We start from the raw sequence: 13,464 nt of genomic DNA, 5'->3' as shown, positions 1-13,464 counted from the left end.
TTGTCAGTGGCTACCATCTGGGAGCTATAACAGCTTGAATCAACACCTCCGAAGGGTTAAATAGGGACTGCAAGCCGACAAGGAGAAACTTGATTGCTTTAGCTTCCCTGCAGCAGTGGAACCCTTCTTTATTGAGGGCAAAGACCCCGGCCAACTTGCCTTCTCTCCCTTCCTAAAATCCACATCATTTCCTCCCATGGCAGATACCGTGCATTCCAAATAAGTTCCAGGACTTAAGCCTGCTTCAAGTTAAGTTGAACAACTGGTGGAAGGTGGAGCAAGAAGGGCATTTGATTCAGGAATTTCTACTCTGGCTGTAAGGAAATTGATCGTTCCTTTCTACCTCAAACAATTGGGTGACAGAGGTACAGAGAATGATTACATGAATAAGATTGAGCTGTGAATCTGTGATGCCCTCCTCCCACCTGCAGAGAAACTAGACTAAAACTCCATTTGGTTTCTCTTCTTTCTGAACTGATTCCATTCCAGGTGGTCACCTTAAGAATAATCGCATAACTTTAAAAATCGCTGCCCAGGTGTGTTTGTTGTCCTCTTCCCTGCTCATCCCATTTTCATTTCATGTTGCATCTTCTATAATGCCATATGGCCAAACGGCACACTATTCTGGGAGCATTTTCAGCTGAAGTGTTGGCTAAAAATGAGAGCCAGTGTGGTGTAGTGGTTAAGAGCGGTAGACTCTTAATCTGGGAAGCCGGGTTCGCGTCTCTGCTCCTCCACATGCAGCTGCTGGGTGACCTTGGGCTAGTCACACTTCTTTGAAGTCTTTCAGCCCCACCCACCTCACAGGGTGTCTGTTGTGGGGGAGGAGGGGAAAGGAGATTGTTAGCCACTTTGAGACTCCTTCGGGTAGTGATAAAGCGGGATATCAAATCCAAACTCCTCTTCTTCTTCTAAAAATGGTTTTAAATGAATAAATAAATAGAAAACTTTCAGAGACATCAGTACAATCTTTGTGGACATGTTGCTGTTTGATCATTGTTTTGTAGAAATTAATCCAGAAGAGGATTTATTTTTTATCATTATTATTACAAATTATTATTATTATTAATTGAATTTAAATACTGCCCTATACCCACAGGTCTCAGGAGCACTGAAAACTGTCTTACACCAAGTTGGACCATTGGTCCATCTAATTCAGCATTGCCTACACTGACATCAGCTCCCTGGGTTTCATAATACTGTAATAATAATATAATAATTTATTATTTATACCCCGCCCATCTGGCTGGGTTTCCCCAGCCACTCTGGGAGGCTCCCAATAGAATAATAATAACAACAACAACAACAACAGAGATAAAACATCAGTCATTAAAAACTTCCCTAAACAGGGCTGCCTTCAGATGTCTTCTAAAAGTCAGATAGTTGTTTATTTCCTTGACATCTGATGGGAGGGCGTTCCACATGGCGGGCGCCATTACCAAGAAGGCCCTCTGCCTGGTTCCCTGCAACCTCACTTCTTGCGGGGAGGGAACCGCCAGAAGGCCCTCGGAGGTGGACCTCAGTGTCCGGGCTGAACAATGGGGGTGGAGATGCTCCTTTCAGGCAAGTTTCTATCCCAGCCCTACCTGGAGATGACACAAGGAAGATTCTCTGCCACTGAGCTATTACCCTTCCCTGTCACTTCCAGAGATAGCCTCTCTCTTTGTAAATAAAGCCCACATTCAGACTAACAGCCAAACAGAGCCTAGCCTGCACTTTCTCCATTTCAAAAGGACTAGTTACAGGTAGGTAGCCGTGTTGGTCTGAGTCGAAGCAAAATAAAAAAATTCCTTCAGTAGCACCTTAAAGACCAACTAAGTTTATATTTTGGTATGAGCTTTCGTGTGCATGCACACTTCTTCAGATCTGAAGAAGTGTACATGCACACGAAAGCTCATACCAAAATATAAACTTAGTTGGTCTTTAAGGTGCTACTGAAGGAATCATTTCAAAAGGAGTTTTGCTCCAAGTGTTTTATGGATTGCAAAAATGCTCCAGGATATGGGAGGTGATAAGCACTAGAGAATAGGTGGATTTGTGTTGTATCACAAAGAGTTCTTGTCAAGAACAAGTTCGAAGACTTTAATCTCTTGCTATGATAATATCCCGAAAGAAACTGACAATACTAAAGTTAAAGTAGCAAAATATGATGATGATGATGATGATGATGATGATGATGTGTAAAACACACTAATAATTATTTTTAAGGAAACTATCCCCCCCCCACTTTAACAGCTTGTCATTGAAAAACAAATGCTTTGATATTTCTCTTTTGTCAGTCATGACCCTTATTGCTCTTGCAATTCCACATGACAAGATAGATTGGATTCTTTACAAAAGACTGGGGCATTATTCGCTTTTTTGCAGGTTATATTTGAATGAAGAAAAACAACTAGTTTCTCCAAACACTTTATTTTGCAACCATTCATTTTGACAGAAGCTTTTGAATGAAAGATTCATCAGCACATTAGCTACAGAACTGTAAGATTAAGAAAAAAAAAATAAAAAAAAATCCATGAATCTTGGGTTCTTTCTTCACTGAATGCAACCATTTGCATGGAGGTTTGTTTGCTCACTTTTTTCAAGTGTAGGAAAGCATTCAAAAATGTGGTCCTTCACCAGAACTCTGACATAGTCCATTCTACCGGCTCAGAGCTCTACTGTTTCACTGTTTTTTAATGGACCAGGTCCCAGAGACCACTCCTTTTCCTCTGTTTCATGAGAGAATGGGCTCAAGAAGGGATGGGGAACATCTGGCCCTCCAGATGTTGTTGGACTCTCATCTCCCATCATCCATGAGTCTGTGACAATGCCACATGTGGTTGATGGGAGTTAAGAGCCCAACTACATCAGGAGGGCAACTTTGTGGCTACCATGGTATACAGCTGAGGCAGAGAACCTCAAAGCCTGGGGGCCAGATGTGGCCTTCCACCCCTCTCTAAATGGTCATTGAAACACTCTCTCTAGCCAGGGATGTCCAAACTTTTTTCAAAGAGGGCTAGATTTGATGAAGTGAACATGTGTTGTTGACCTTTTGACGGATTGAAGTTGTTGAGCTTTTTAAAGGATTTTACCCCAGGAAATAAACTACCACAGGGGCCGGATTAGGCCCCCGAAACGGACTTTAGACATGCCTGCTCTAGGCCATGCCTCCTCCCTAAGCTACACCCTGCTGAGTCCTGATCCTTGAGTGCTTTTGCCTTCCTGGAATTGCCCTTAAACTGTACTGCCTCTCTTTTTTTCTTCTCTGCCTCTGGCTGGTGGGATTTCGTATTCATCTCAAAAGCATCAAGTTGGCTATCCTTGATGTTGCATCTAAAGGTCTCCAGAACAACTGAGATTCATCTGTTGCAAAACAATTTACCTCGAAATTCACCTACAAATCTTTGGATGTTTAAATATTCTGCAGACAAACTCAAATTATTTGCAGAATACTCTGACATTTCATCTCTTTATGTGCCATCCAACAGCCCTTGATTTCAACTTTTGACAGTTAGTACTTGACAGCTGACATGCAGCGGTGTTTAGTATTGGCAGTCTTTTATGGCTGGTGGCTTATGAGATTTCACATCTGAAGCCTGCCAGAAACCAATCAGGATATGCTGGCAAATATAAGGCACTCAACTTTTTAAGGTAACGTTTTCTCACTCAAACTGAAGCATAATCATAGAGATATCATGATCAGTTGAAATAAAAACTAACACTAATAACAGGGGGAGAAATGGAACAGCTCCTTCTAAGTGTCTATCCTCCTCCATAATTTGCTTGCAGATTTCCATGGCTGACTGATAAAAGGAGAAGCAAACATTGTTGAGCCTGAGGGTCACATTTCTTTCTGGGGAACAGAAAGGAGGTGTGGCCAAAGGCAACAGTGGGTGGAGCTATGAACATAAATTTTAACTTTGTAGAGTAGCTAGTTTTTGCACATGCTGACACACAACCATCCTACCTGCAAAGATTTCCAAGGGCCAAATGGACTGCAAGAAGATCAAACCTATCAATTCTGAAGGAAATCAGCCCTGAGTGCTCACTGGAAGGACAGATCCTGAAGCTGAGGCTCCAATACTTTGGCCACCTCATGAGAAGAGAAGACACCCTGGAAAAGACCCTGATGTTGGGAAAGATTGAGGGCACTAGGAGAAGGGGACGACAGAGGACGAGATGGTTGGACAGTGTTCTCGAAGCTACCAACATGAGTTTGACCAAACTGCGGGAGGCAGTGAAAGACAGGAGTACCTGGCGTGCTATCGTCCATGGGGTCACAAAGAGTCAGACACGACTAAATGACAAAACAACAACAACATGTGATGAAGGAAACTGGCAACCACAACATCTCCACCTTCTACAGAAGATAGAAACATGCCATCATTAACTTTGTTTGATAGGATACTCTACTGCAGTTGTGTCCAAACCTTTTTCAAAGAGGGCCAGATTTGATGAAGTGAAAGGCCATGAGGGACGACCAAAGTTGTTGAACTTTTTTTAGGATTTCCCCCGGGGAAATAAACTGCCACGGGGCTGGATTAAACCAACCAGCGGGCCAGATTAGGTCCCCAAAATGGACTTTGGACAAGCCTGCTCTACTGGTTAACAGCAGTGTCACTACTGCTTGCCTTTCTGGCCCCTGGTTCTCTCAATTGCAAATAATTTGCATTGCAGGTGCTTTTATCACACATCGATCAGTCAGTTGGACATCCAGCACCCACGGGAAGCCTGGGGGGAGGGAGAGACCATCTCTCATTGCTTCTAAAACAGTAAGTCAGCAAATTTATACTTTGGGTATAGCAAAGGAAGCAAACTCCCCACTCAGTTTGAGATCGTCATTTACCTTGCCAAGTCAGGCATTCAAAAGAAAACAAAAACATATTGGTGCATCCTTCCTTCTACTTTCTGTGTTCAGGCGGTGAATACTGTTGCTCACACAGACCTCAGGGAAATGGCAAACTTTGCTGAGGTGCCAAAAAGGAGAGCGGAGGAGGGGAGGTGTTGGTTAGAGCACAGAAACTCTCACCTATCCCTCACACAAAAGAACTGGACTTTGAATGCAAACTGAATACTGGGAAGGGAAACAGAAATGGGGAGAGTGTGGGTGGGATCCTAATCAGCAGCCCGTCACATGGCAAGATGGTGTTGCAGGCCACACAGTTCCCATTTGTTTTAGTGAAAATGTGTCTATTAATTAGTCCTACCCAACCAAATGTCTAAGATCACTCAAGCCTTTCAAGACACAGATACCTTTCTGGCGAAGATAAATCCACCCCTTTATGTTTTAACCCTTGGCAGGATCAATGCCTCCATTATGATCACATGCTCTTCCCTTCCGCACCCCCAGTTAAAGTATTTTTGAAAATGTAAACGCTGGTATAGCTTTGTTCATTAGATGGCCTCAACTGGAGAGTGACACTCTCCATGAGGTAAGGAGGTTTTAAAAGGTAAGGGACCCCTGAACATTCGGTCCAGTTGTGACCGAATCTGGGTTTCTGGCGCTCATCTCGCGTTATTGGCCGAGGGAGCCAGCATGACAAAGCCGCTTCTGGCAAACCAGAGCAGCACACAGAAACACTGTTTACCTTCCCGCCAGAGCGGTACCTATTTATCTACTTGCAGTTTGACGTGCTTTCGAACTGCTAGGTTGGCAGGAGCTGGGACCGAGCAACGGGAGCTCACGCCATCACGGGGATTCGAACCGCCAACCTTCTGATCGGCAAACCCTAGGCTCAGTGGTTTAACCCACATAGAGCCATGCAAGAAGTATTGCTACTGCTAGCTAGGTAAAGGTAAAGGGACCCCTGACAATTAAGTCTAGTCGCAAATGACTCCAGGAGCCAACGTTTATCCGCAGACAGTTTGTCCGGGTCATGTGGCTAGCATGACTAAGCCGCTTCTTGCGAAACCAGGGCAGGGCACGGAAACGTCATTTACCTTCCCGCTGGAACGGTACCTATTTATCTACTTCCACTGGCATGCTTTCAAACTGCTAGGTTGGCAGGAGCTAGGACCAAACAACGGGAGCTCACCCCGTCACGGGGATTCGAACCGCCAACCTTTCGATCGGCAAGCCCAAGCAGCACAATGGTTTAACCCACAGCTTTCTAGCTAGAGGGCTTTAAAAATGAATTTTTAAAAAATACCACACCACCAAGGCAACACACTCACCTTCATGCTTTTGGACTTCCCAAAGGCATTTGTTTGGCCACTCTGGGACACAGGGCTCAGGAACTCAAAGCTGTGTATATGTACGGGACTGCATCTGTACTGGACTTGAAATTGTTCTTATTTAAGAATGTAATAAGAGCCCTGCTGGATCAGGCCCTTGGTCCATCTGTTCCAGCATCCTCTTCTCACAGTGGACAACCAGATGCCCATGGAAAGCCTCAAAGCAGGACCTGAGCGCAACAACACTCAGATTTCTTGCGGCTTCCAAATGCCGGCATTTTGAAGTATCATTGCCTCCGGCAGTGGACATACAGGATACCCATCAAGGTTGGTAGCCACTGATGGCTCCATCCTCCACAAATTTGTCTAATCCTCTTTTAAAGCCATTCAACACTGTTTTAAAGCCATACAAAAATGCTGATGTTTTTATTCTTAAATGTCAGTGGAATGTTTTATGGGAAGCGATTCATAACTGAAATCAATTAAATAAATGATCACCTTTGGTGTGATCAAGGAGGGCTCTTCTCATGTTCTTTTAAGCAGGTCTTGTTTTTAAAGTCACCTAAAAATCTATTTCTCCCAAATAAACGCCCATCATTATGGAAGCCACCTCAGCATTTCTCAGTCAATGGGGTTTAGCCTTGTGATCCATATGAAACATGCAAGTTTCTGTGCTCTAACCAACACTCAAGACCTCCCATGTGATGCAACTATGGGTGACAGAAGTCTGGTGTGAGTATTTATTCATTGCTTTTATACCTCACCTTCTTCTCAATGAGTTAAAAGCAGCATACATGAGTCTCCCAAACTCCACAACAGCCCTGTAAGGTTTACTAGCCCAGGGACACCCAGTGAGCTACATTGGCTGAGTGGGGATGTGATGTGAACCCTGGTCTTCCAGTTCCCGGTCTGATACTTTAACCACTATACCAGACTGGCTCTAAACATGGGCAGGATGGCAAGAGTGCTTGTTTGTAAAGGAATAAACTGATATATATATGCATATCATAATCATTGGGTAAGGCTACATTACGCCATATACAATATGCTGGTGTTCAAACTGGGTGCTCTGCTCATGTGGAAAACCTACATGCAGGGCTCTAAGTTGCACAAGGAGATTCCAAGAGAAGAAGAGAGCCCCCCCCCCAACTTCAGCCTTCAAAGGTTGGAAGGTGGCAAGTACGTTTTCAGAGATTAGCACAGCACACAACACAAAACTCTCCACATTCATGTGTTGATGTTACATGCGATCAGAACACCCAACAAAGAGCTTTAAAAGTTGAAATGGGGTGGGGTGGGGGAGAGAATGAAATAAATTCCTATTTGCTATAAATGAATCTGGCCATCTGCTCCACTAAAAGTAGTGACAGTCGGCAAAGCAAAAGAAACAGCAGCCTCTGGTGTCAAGATTCTACTCTTAAGCTCAAACCCCACACTTCCTCAGCAAGCCAGGCTAAAAATACAGAGGGGAGGAGGGAAGAGAGAGGGAGAGGACAGCATCAAGTTCCCTCCTCAAGGGAACCCTTGTACCACAAGTAATTTTCCATCTTAGTGTACGACAGAATGGAGGGGTTTTTTTTTTTTTTGCTTGCATGCTGCAGTTAGCTATGGAAGTTATTATATTAGCCAACATTCTGCCAGTTGAACATTAATCCTGGGAAGAATCCTTGCCTTTACCCTCCCTAGGAAACCAGGAATATAAAAAAGCTGACTTACACCAGACCAGTTGGTTCATCTAGTTCAGAACTGTCTACACTGGCTGGCAGTGATGCTCCTGAGCTAAAGGTCTTTCCCAGCCCTACACTGTGGTCTCATGGATAACCCAGCAGTTGATGTCATACTACACCAATATTATAAGCCCAGCCACAGCGGAAGAGGATTGAGCACTATGATACGAGGTTGTCACCTCATGCTTTTCTTGAACACAAAGGGGAGAAAAGTCAAAGCTGCTATGGAGCCAGCCAAGTGCTGGCTTCAGAACTTTGCCATTTCCATTCACAAACAAAAAAGGGCAAGATCCAAGCATGACTGAACCTATGAGCTTCCTGCAACCCTCATCCAACACCCAAATCCAATCTGTCTCTGATGAAGAAAAATATATGTAGGGAGAAATGTTAACAATATCACCCATTCAACGGTTCTGTCAATAGTTAAAAGTGATGAGGATCATGCCAACCTGTATCTCGTTTGCCTATGTTGCTACATAAACACAATGTCTATTTCCCTTACTGAATGTCACACAGAGAGAAAGGAGAACTGGATGCCAGGCTGCAGTTTTCAGTAGCAGCCCAATGGTCCAACATGACTTTCCCTTCCAAGAATGACAGGCATTGTAAGCTTGCAAGACAGCAATACCTTTCCATCAGCTTGGCATGTGGACCATCTAATTCTGTATTTTTTCTTCTTCTTAAGGCTGCCTAACAAGTTCACAAAGGAATCCCATCTGCAGCAGAGAGCCAGACACATTGGCTGGTTTCCAACGGCCTGTGTTAATGCTCGTTGTACCTTTAAGCAAAGTAACCACAGATAATATCACGCCTGATGAGAAACAATGAAAAGCAAATAAAATTGGCATGTTGGAACATGTGCAAACTTGACATTAATTCCAGTGACAGCCTCCAGTCCCTTCAAGACCTTCATGGTGGGCAAATCTTTATATTTGTAACCATGTACTACTACTGTTCAGCATGCAAATACCTTTAGTATTTTAACCCACTCAGTTTTACAGTAGGACTGTGAGCTAAAATGGATCTATCACTCGCATATACAAAAACTGACTTATTCAATGCTTTCCAGCAAAGATTTGGTTGAGCTGGAATGATTTCCTTAAGCATGTTATTCCCAGATAGACACATCTGAGTCTGCCATGTCACATCTAATCATATGGACACCTACCCCAAGGGGACACCCTCTGAAGATCCCATTTAAGGCAGGCTTTTTGACTAGTGGTCCAATTTAGATTTATGGGGTGTGGTAGGCAGGTCAGCATTTTTCACACCTCATTCTTTTTGTGAATGGGAACAAAAGTTGCATACCTCAAGATCGTCGCATGACCAAACCAACTAGAAGTCACAAAGCACTCTTTCACAAAGTGTGAAGGAGATATTAAATAGCTCTGTCTGCCCTTGGTACTATTTAATCAGGACTTTGAGAGAGAAAATTGCACTCCAGTACCTGGTTGGCCTCACAGACCCTGACATACGCCACGGAATGAGTTTGTTGGGTGTGTACAATCATAAATCAGAAGCCATGCAAAGGACTATCAGGCAGTGTTGTGGATACAAAGGCATCGTGCAAAGTCAGAGAGAAAAAATCTTTTAGCTGTTACTTAGAACTAAGGCTGTCACCTGATAAGAGATCTTAAGTTGATGAATCATATGAATGTTAATGGACTGAATTGTCATAAGTTTGCATATGAATAAAGTAGTTATGGAGAAAAAAGCGAACAGGTTTTAAGGATGTTCTGGCCTAACATCCTAATGTTTTTTTTAGATCATTAAAAATACATTGTGCATGTGTGCTTAACTGTTTTATTTCTTTCTCAGGCATGCAATGATTTTGATAAAGGAAAACATTGCAACAATCACAATTGGCTACAGCATTTGCTTAAACTAGAAAAAAAACTAAAACAAAATCAACCTGCCCTAAAACGTCACCCCTCCTCATCTGAAAATTTCATAGAGAAAGGAGAACACAGAGCAGGCCTAGGAAATTTGCAGAAGACCAGGCGCATGGAGGGGCATTTTTTTTCTACCTGTCTTCCTTTCCTTAAGGTGGTGCCACTTTTAGCCAGCAAAATAAATCCAACACAGCTCCCTCCCTTGAGTGCTAAATGAGGATTTGAATGGGGTGGAGAAATGAGCCACATGTAAGGGAATGGCATGCTAAGGACTTGACTGGGTGTGAGGAGTGAAAAATCATAGCTCAGTGGTACAGCTTATGCTTTGCATCTAAAATGCCGCAGGTTCAATCTGTAGCTTCTCCAGGTGAAAAGGGAACAGGTAGCAGATCATGGGAAAGTCTCTGGGCTGAACAGACTAGGTATCTGACCTGGTTTAAAGGCAGCTTCCTATGGCCTTATTAATTGGTGACACTTAAGGTGTTGGTTAACCCTGTTTAGGGAAGCTTTAAATATCTGAAGTACTATTGCATTTTAATATTTTGTTGGAAGCCGCCCAGAGTGTCTGGGGAAACCCAGCCAGATAGGTGGGGTATAAATAAATTACTACTACTACTATATAACCAGATGAATAGGTTAATCTGGCCCATCAAACCAACTTAAGGCTGTAGCCCTAGTTAGAACAAGACACATTTGAAACTCCATTCTAATCTTGGAGCCGGCAAGAGGGTGGGGGTGGAGGAAGAGAAAAGAGAAAGGAAAACATAATTTTCACATGGCAAGAGAACTTAGGAATGTCACAAACAGTCCTTCAAAATTGGTTTCTCTGCCATCAATAAGTTGTTGTTTTTTTAAAAAAACCAGGTCAAATTATTAGCTTCCTAGGTTCTATATTCAATTTATTCTAGATTGCCTATAAAAGGTGTGTTGTAGGATAGAAGGCAAATGTGTACACATGCATACTAAAAGATGCAGCCTGGCAATGATTTAAAAAAACCGAACAAAAACATCATCTCACCCTCCTCAATCTGTTACATACACTCTTTTGAACACTCCATAAAGAACTGTGATGGGAATGCAATTTCTCTTCAAGGTGGCCCCCAGACAACTTCCCAAACTGTAGCATTATCACTCAATGGGTAACTTCTGGGGTTAAGTGCACCAGATCAAAACAAGGAAAACAAAGGAAAAGACCACAATAAAGGTAAAAATACTATTCTCTCCCATTAATGTCTAAGAACAAACCCATAGCAAATCAGGTACCTAAGCATCCAGTAGAATCATAAACAGAAATTAAGGTGCTTCTGAAGCTTGCAGAGAAGTGCAATATTACTACACATGGGGTGGGGGGTGATTTCAGATGCTAATGATGGCCCATCCTGCTGCATTCATGTAGTGCAGGATCAAAACCCTTAGCCCTCACATGACCACATTTTGCTTTGCGGTATATTTAATATGCACAGCTGCTTTCCATAAACCCAATATAAAGAACCACCCTATTGGCTGGGAAGGAGGAAACGGAGGCTGCCCTCTGCTCCCTTGATACAGTCAAAGTTCACATTTCATGGAGCAAAGCTGCTGTCCATGGTACCTAAAAATAACAACTCTTGTAATTAGAAGGATCCCGGAATGTCTTGTGCCTCCTGCAAGCATTTCTTTCCGATAGCATTTCTTTCCCATAAGTCAGACAAGCAAGTAGTTTTTATTGTGAAAACAAAGACAAGGGTGATGGTCAGACAAGGAGAGTCTCAGAAGCTGACAAGGCTTTACAATCAGCTACCTGAGGAAGGCTTAATTTTAGACATTGAAGGTGCAACCCTGAACTGACTGAAGATAAAGGTGAAGCCCTGGGGTGGGAAGGGGCGGATACACTGTGATGTTACCAATTTTAAAAAATGTGAGAACGATTCTTGCTAAAAGATGACAAATACTTTGATGACATATTTTTTAATCATTTCCTTCCATATTTACTTAACTATAGACAATGGAGATGGCTAGCAAGTCAGCTCCCTTCAGGACAGGGGCAGAATCTTACATCCAACACACCCAAACCCAGTGGTCTGGGAGAACTCCACCAGAGACTCCAAAAGGTCGCTGTAGTCAATGGGGAGACTCAGAACCGAGAGCGGCCGTACGGGAAAAGCAGCGGAAATAAGAAACTGAGCAGCACAACAAGAAACTGACTCGCACAATTACAACGACAAGCTTGCAGCACAATCCGATGCATGTTTACCCAGCAGCTCAACGGGGCTCACGCCGGAGCTCGGAGTGCGCAGAGGATTGCAGCTTCAAGCTGCGATCAACGCGACTTGCTCCCAAGTACGAAGAGGCACAGGATTGCACCGGCAAGCACTTTTGCCAAGTCTCAAGGATCCAGGACTGATGGCAGACCGAAGCCGTTGGGAGAGCAACTTGCACGCACATGCACCCCCCCGAAAAGATGCTCCCTCTTAAGCGAGCACACGCATGCACACGACCCTCCACGCCTCAAGCCAGCCCAGCTCCGTCTGAACCCGTTCCCTAGCACTCCGCGTCTCTCCAAGCTCCGATGCTCTCTGCTGCAGAACCCAATCCGTCCAGAAACCCGTATTTAAAAACCGGATAGGCCCCATAAAGCAGCCCAACAGAGAGAGAAGACGAGGGAGTCTCAAGGGCGGGTGGGGGTTCCGGAGACGATGCCTCCCCCTTTTCCCTTCACCAAGCTGGGAGAAGAGGGTGGGAGGGAGGCGGCGTGCATTGCACCAGCTCCTCTCTCCGCCTGCCTCCCTTAGCAAACTCGCTTCCACATGCAAAGACACAAAAAAATAAAATTGGGGGGTAGGGGGGTGGGTGGGAAGGTATCCATTCTCCTACTCCAGCAGAAGACAACCTGTGGACTCCGATCAATGCTTGCTCGGAGCAGAAATGAAGGAAGCAGCGGGAGGGGGGGGGCTGACCAGGCAAAGTTGCCAGCCCCGGAGCCCCTCCCCATTCCTCTCTATGAAGGGTTTGGGGGGGGGGTAGAGGTTGATCCCACTCACCTCGCAGCGCCCCAGTCCCGGCGAGCAGATCCGGCAGGAGCAACAGCATCAGCGCCAGCCAGAAGAAGGGCGGGGTCTCCATGCTGCAGGATCCTAAGGGCCACGAAAGGAGGCTCAACTCCCCGCAGCTACTCCAGCCGAGGCAGCGCGGGGCTGCCTGCCCCTCGGCTCGCTCGCTTTCCCACGCGCCGGCGGCAGCAGCAGCAGCAGCGCCTCCCTGCAAGCCGCCCGGCTCCAGACTAAAGGCGAGCAGCCGCGCGCCTGCATCCCAATCAGACCCCCTCCTCCCCGGCAGCCAATTAGGCGAGGGCGGGGCGGGGCCAGCTTGCCGAAAGGGGCGGGGCAAGACGCCCGGGGTTCCGCCGGCGAGCCGCGGGGCGGGGCTTCTGCTGCTGCCGAGAGCCAAGTGGGCGCGCTCGGCCCGGGCAGCTCCTGCTCCGGATGGTGCGGATCGGAGGTGCGGGTGCTGCTGAGCGGAGGAACCGCGGCTTCCTTGGCTTGCAGGTCCCGGCCGGGCTTTGCTAGGGGACTAACCGTGCGAGGCTGAGCGCTAGTCCCGTGGAAACCCGTGGGATTTACTCCCAGGCAGGCGGGGTTGGGATGAAGCCTGCTCTCCTAGCAGCGTTGACCTAGCACCAGTGTCGGATTTACGTGTAAACTAAGCAAGCT

The 13,464-nt window shown here is 45.4% G+C and overlaps 1 protein-coding gene across 2 annotated transcripts in view; it reads right to left on the bottom strand.

The window, feature by feature from the left end:
• UNC5D (unc-5 netrin receptor D) overlaps positions 1 to 13,022 on the bottom strand; it is a 401,974-nt gene extending 388,952 nt beyond the window's left edge. For both annotated transcript variants that reach the window (XM_060268544.1, XM_035140077.2), the window contains exon 1: positions 12,796 to 13,022. In XM_060268544.1, coding sequence (XP_060124527.1) covers positions 12,796 to 12,877 — 82 coding nt within the window. In that variant the 5' untranslated portion in view covers positions 12,878 to 13,022. The remainder of the gene's footprint in view (positions 1 to 12,795) is intronic.
• Positions 13,023 to 13,464: the final 442 nt, after the last annotated feature.

The sequence above is a fragment of the Zootoca vivipara genome, chromosome 15 (assembly GCF_963506605.1).
Source record: "Zootoca vivipara chromosome 15, rZooViv1.1, whole genome shotgun sequence".
NCBI lineage: Eukaryota > Metazoa > Chordata > Lepidosauria > Squamata > Lacertidae > Zootoca > Zootoca vivipara.
Note: the sequence above shows the minus strand (reverse complement) of the source record. Positions and strands in the feature narration are given on the sequence as shown.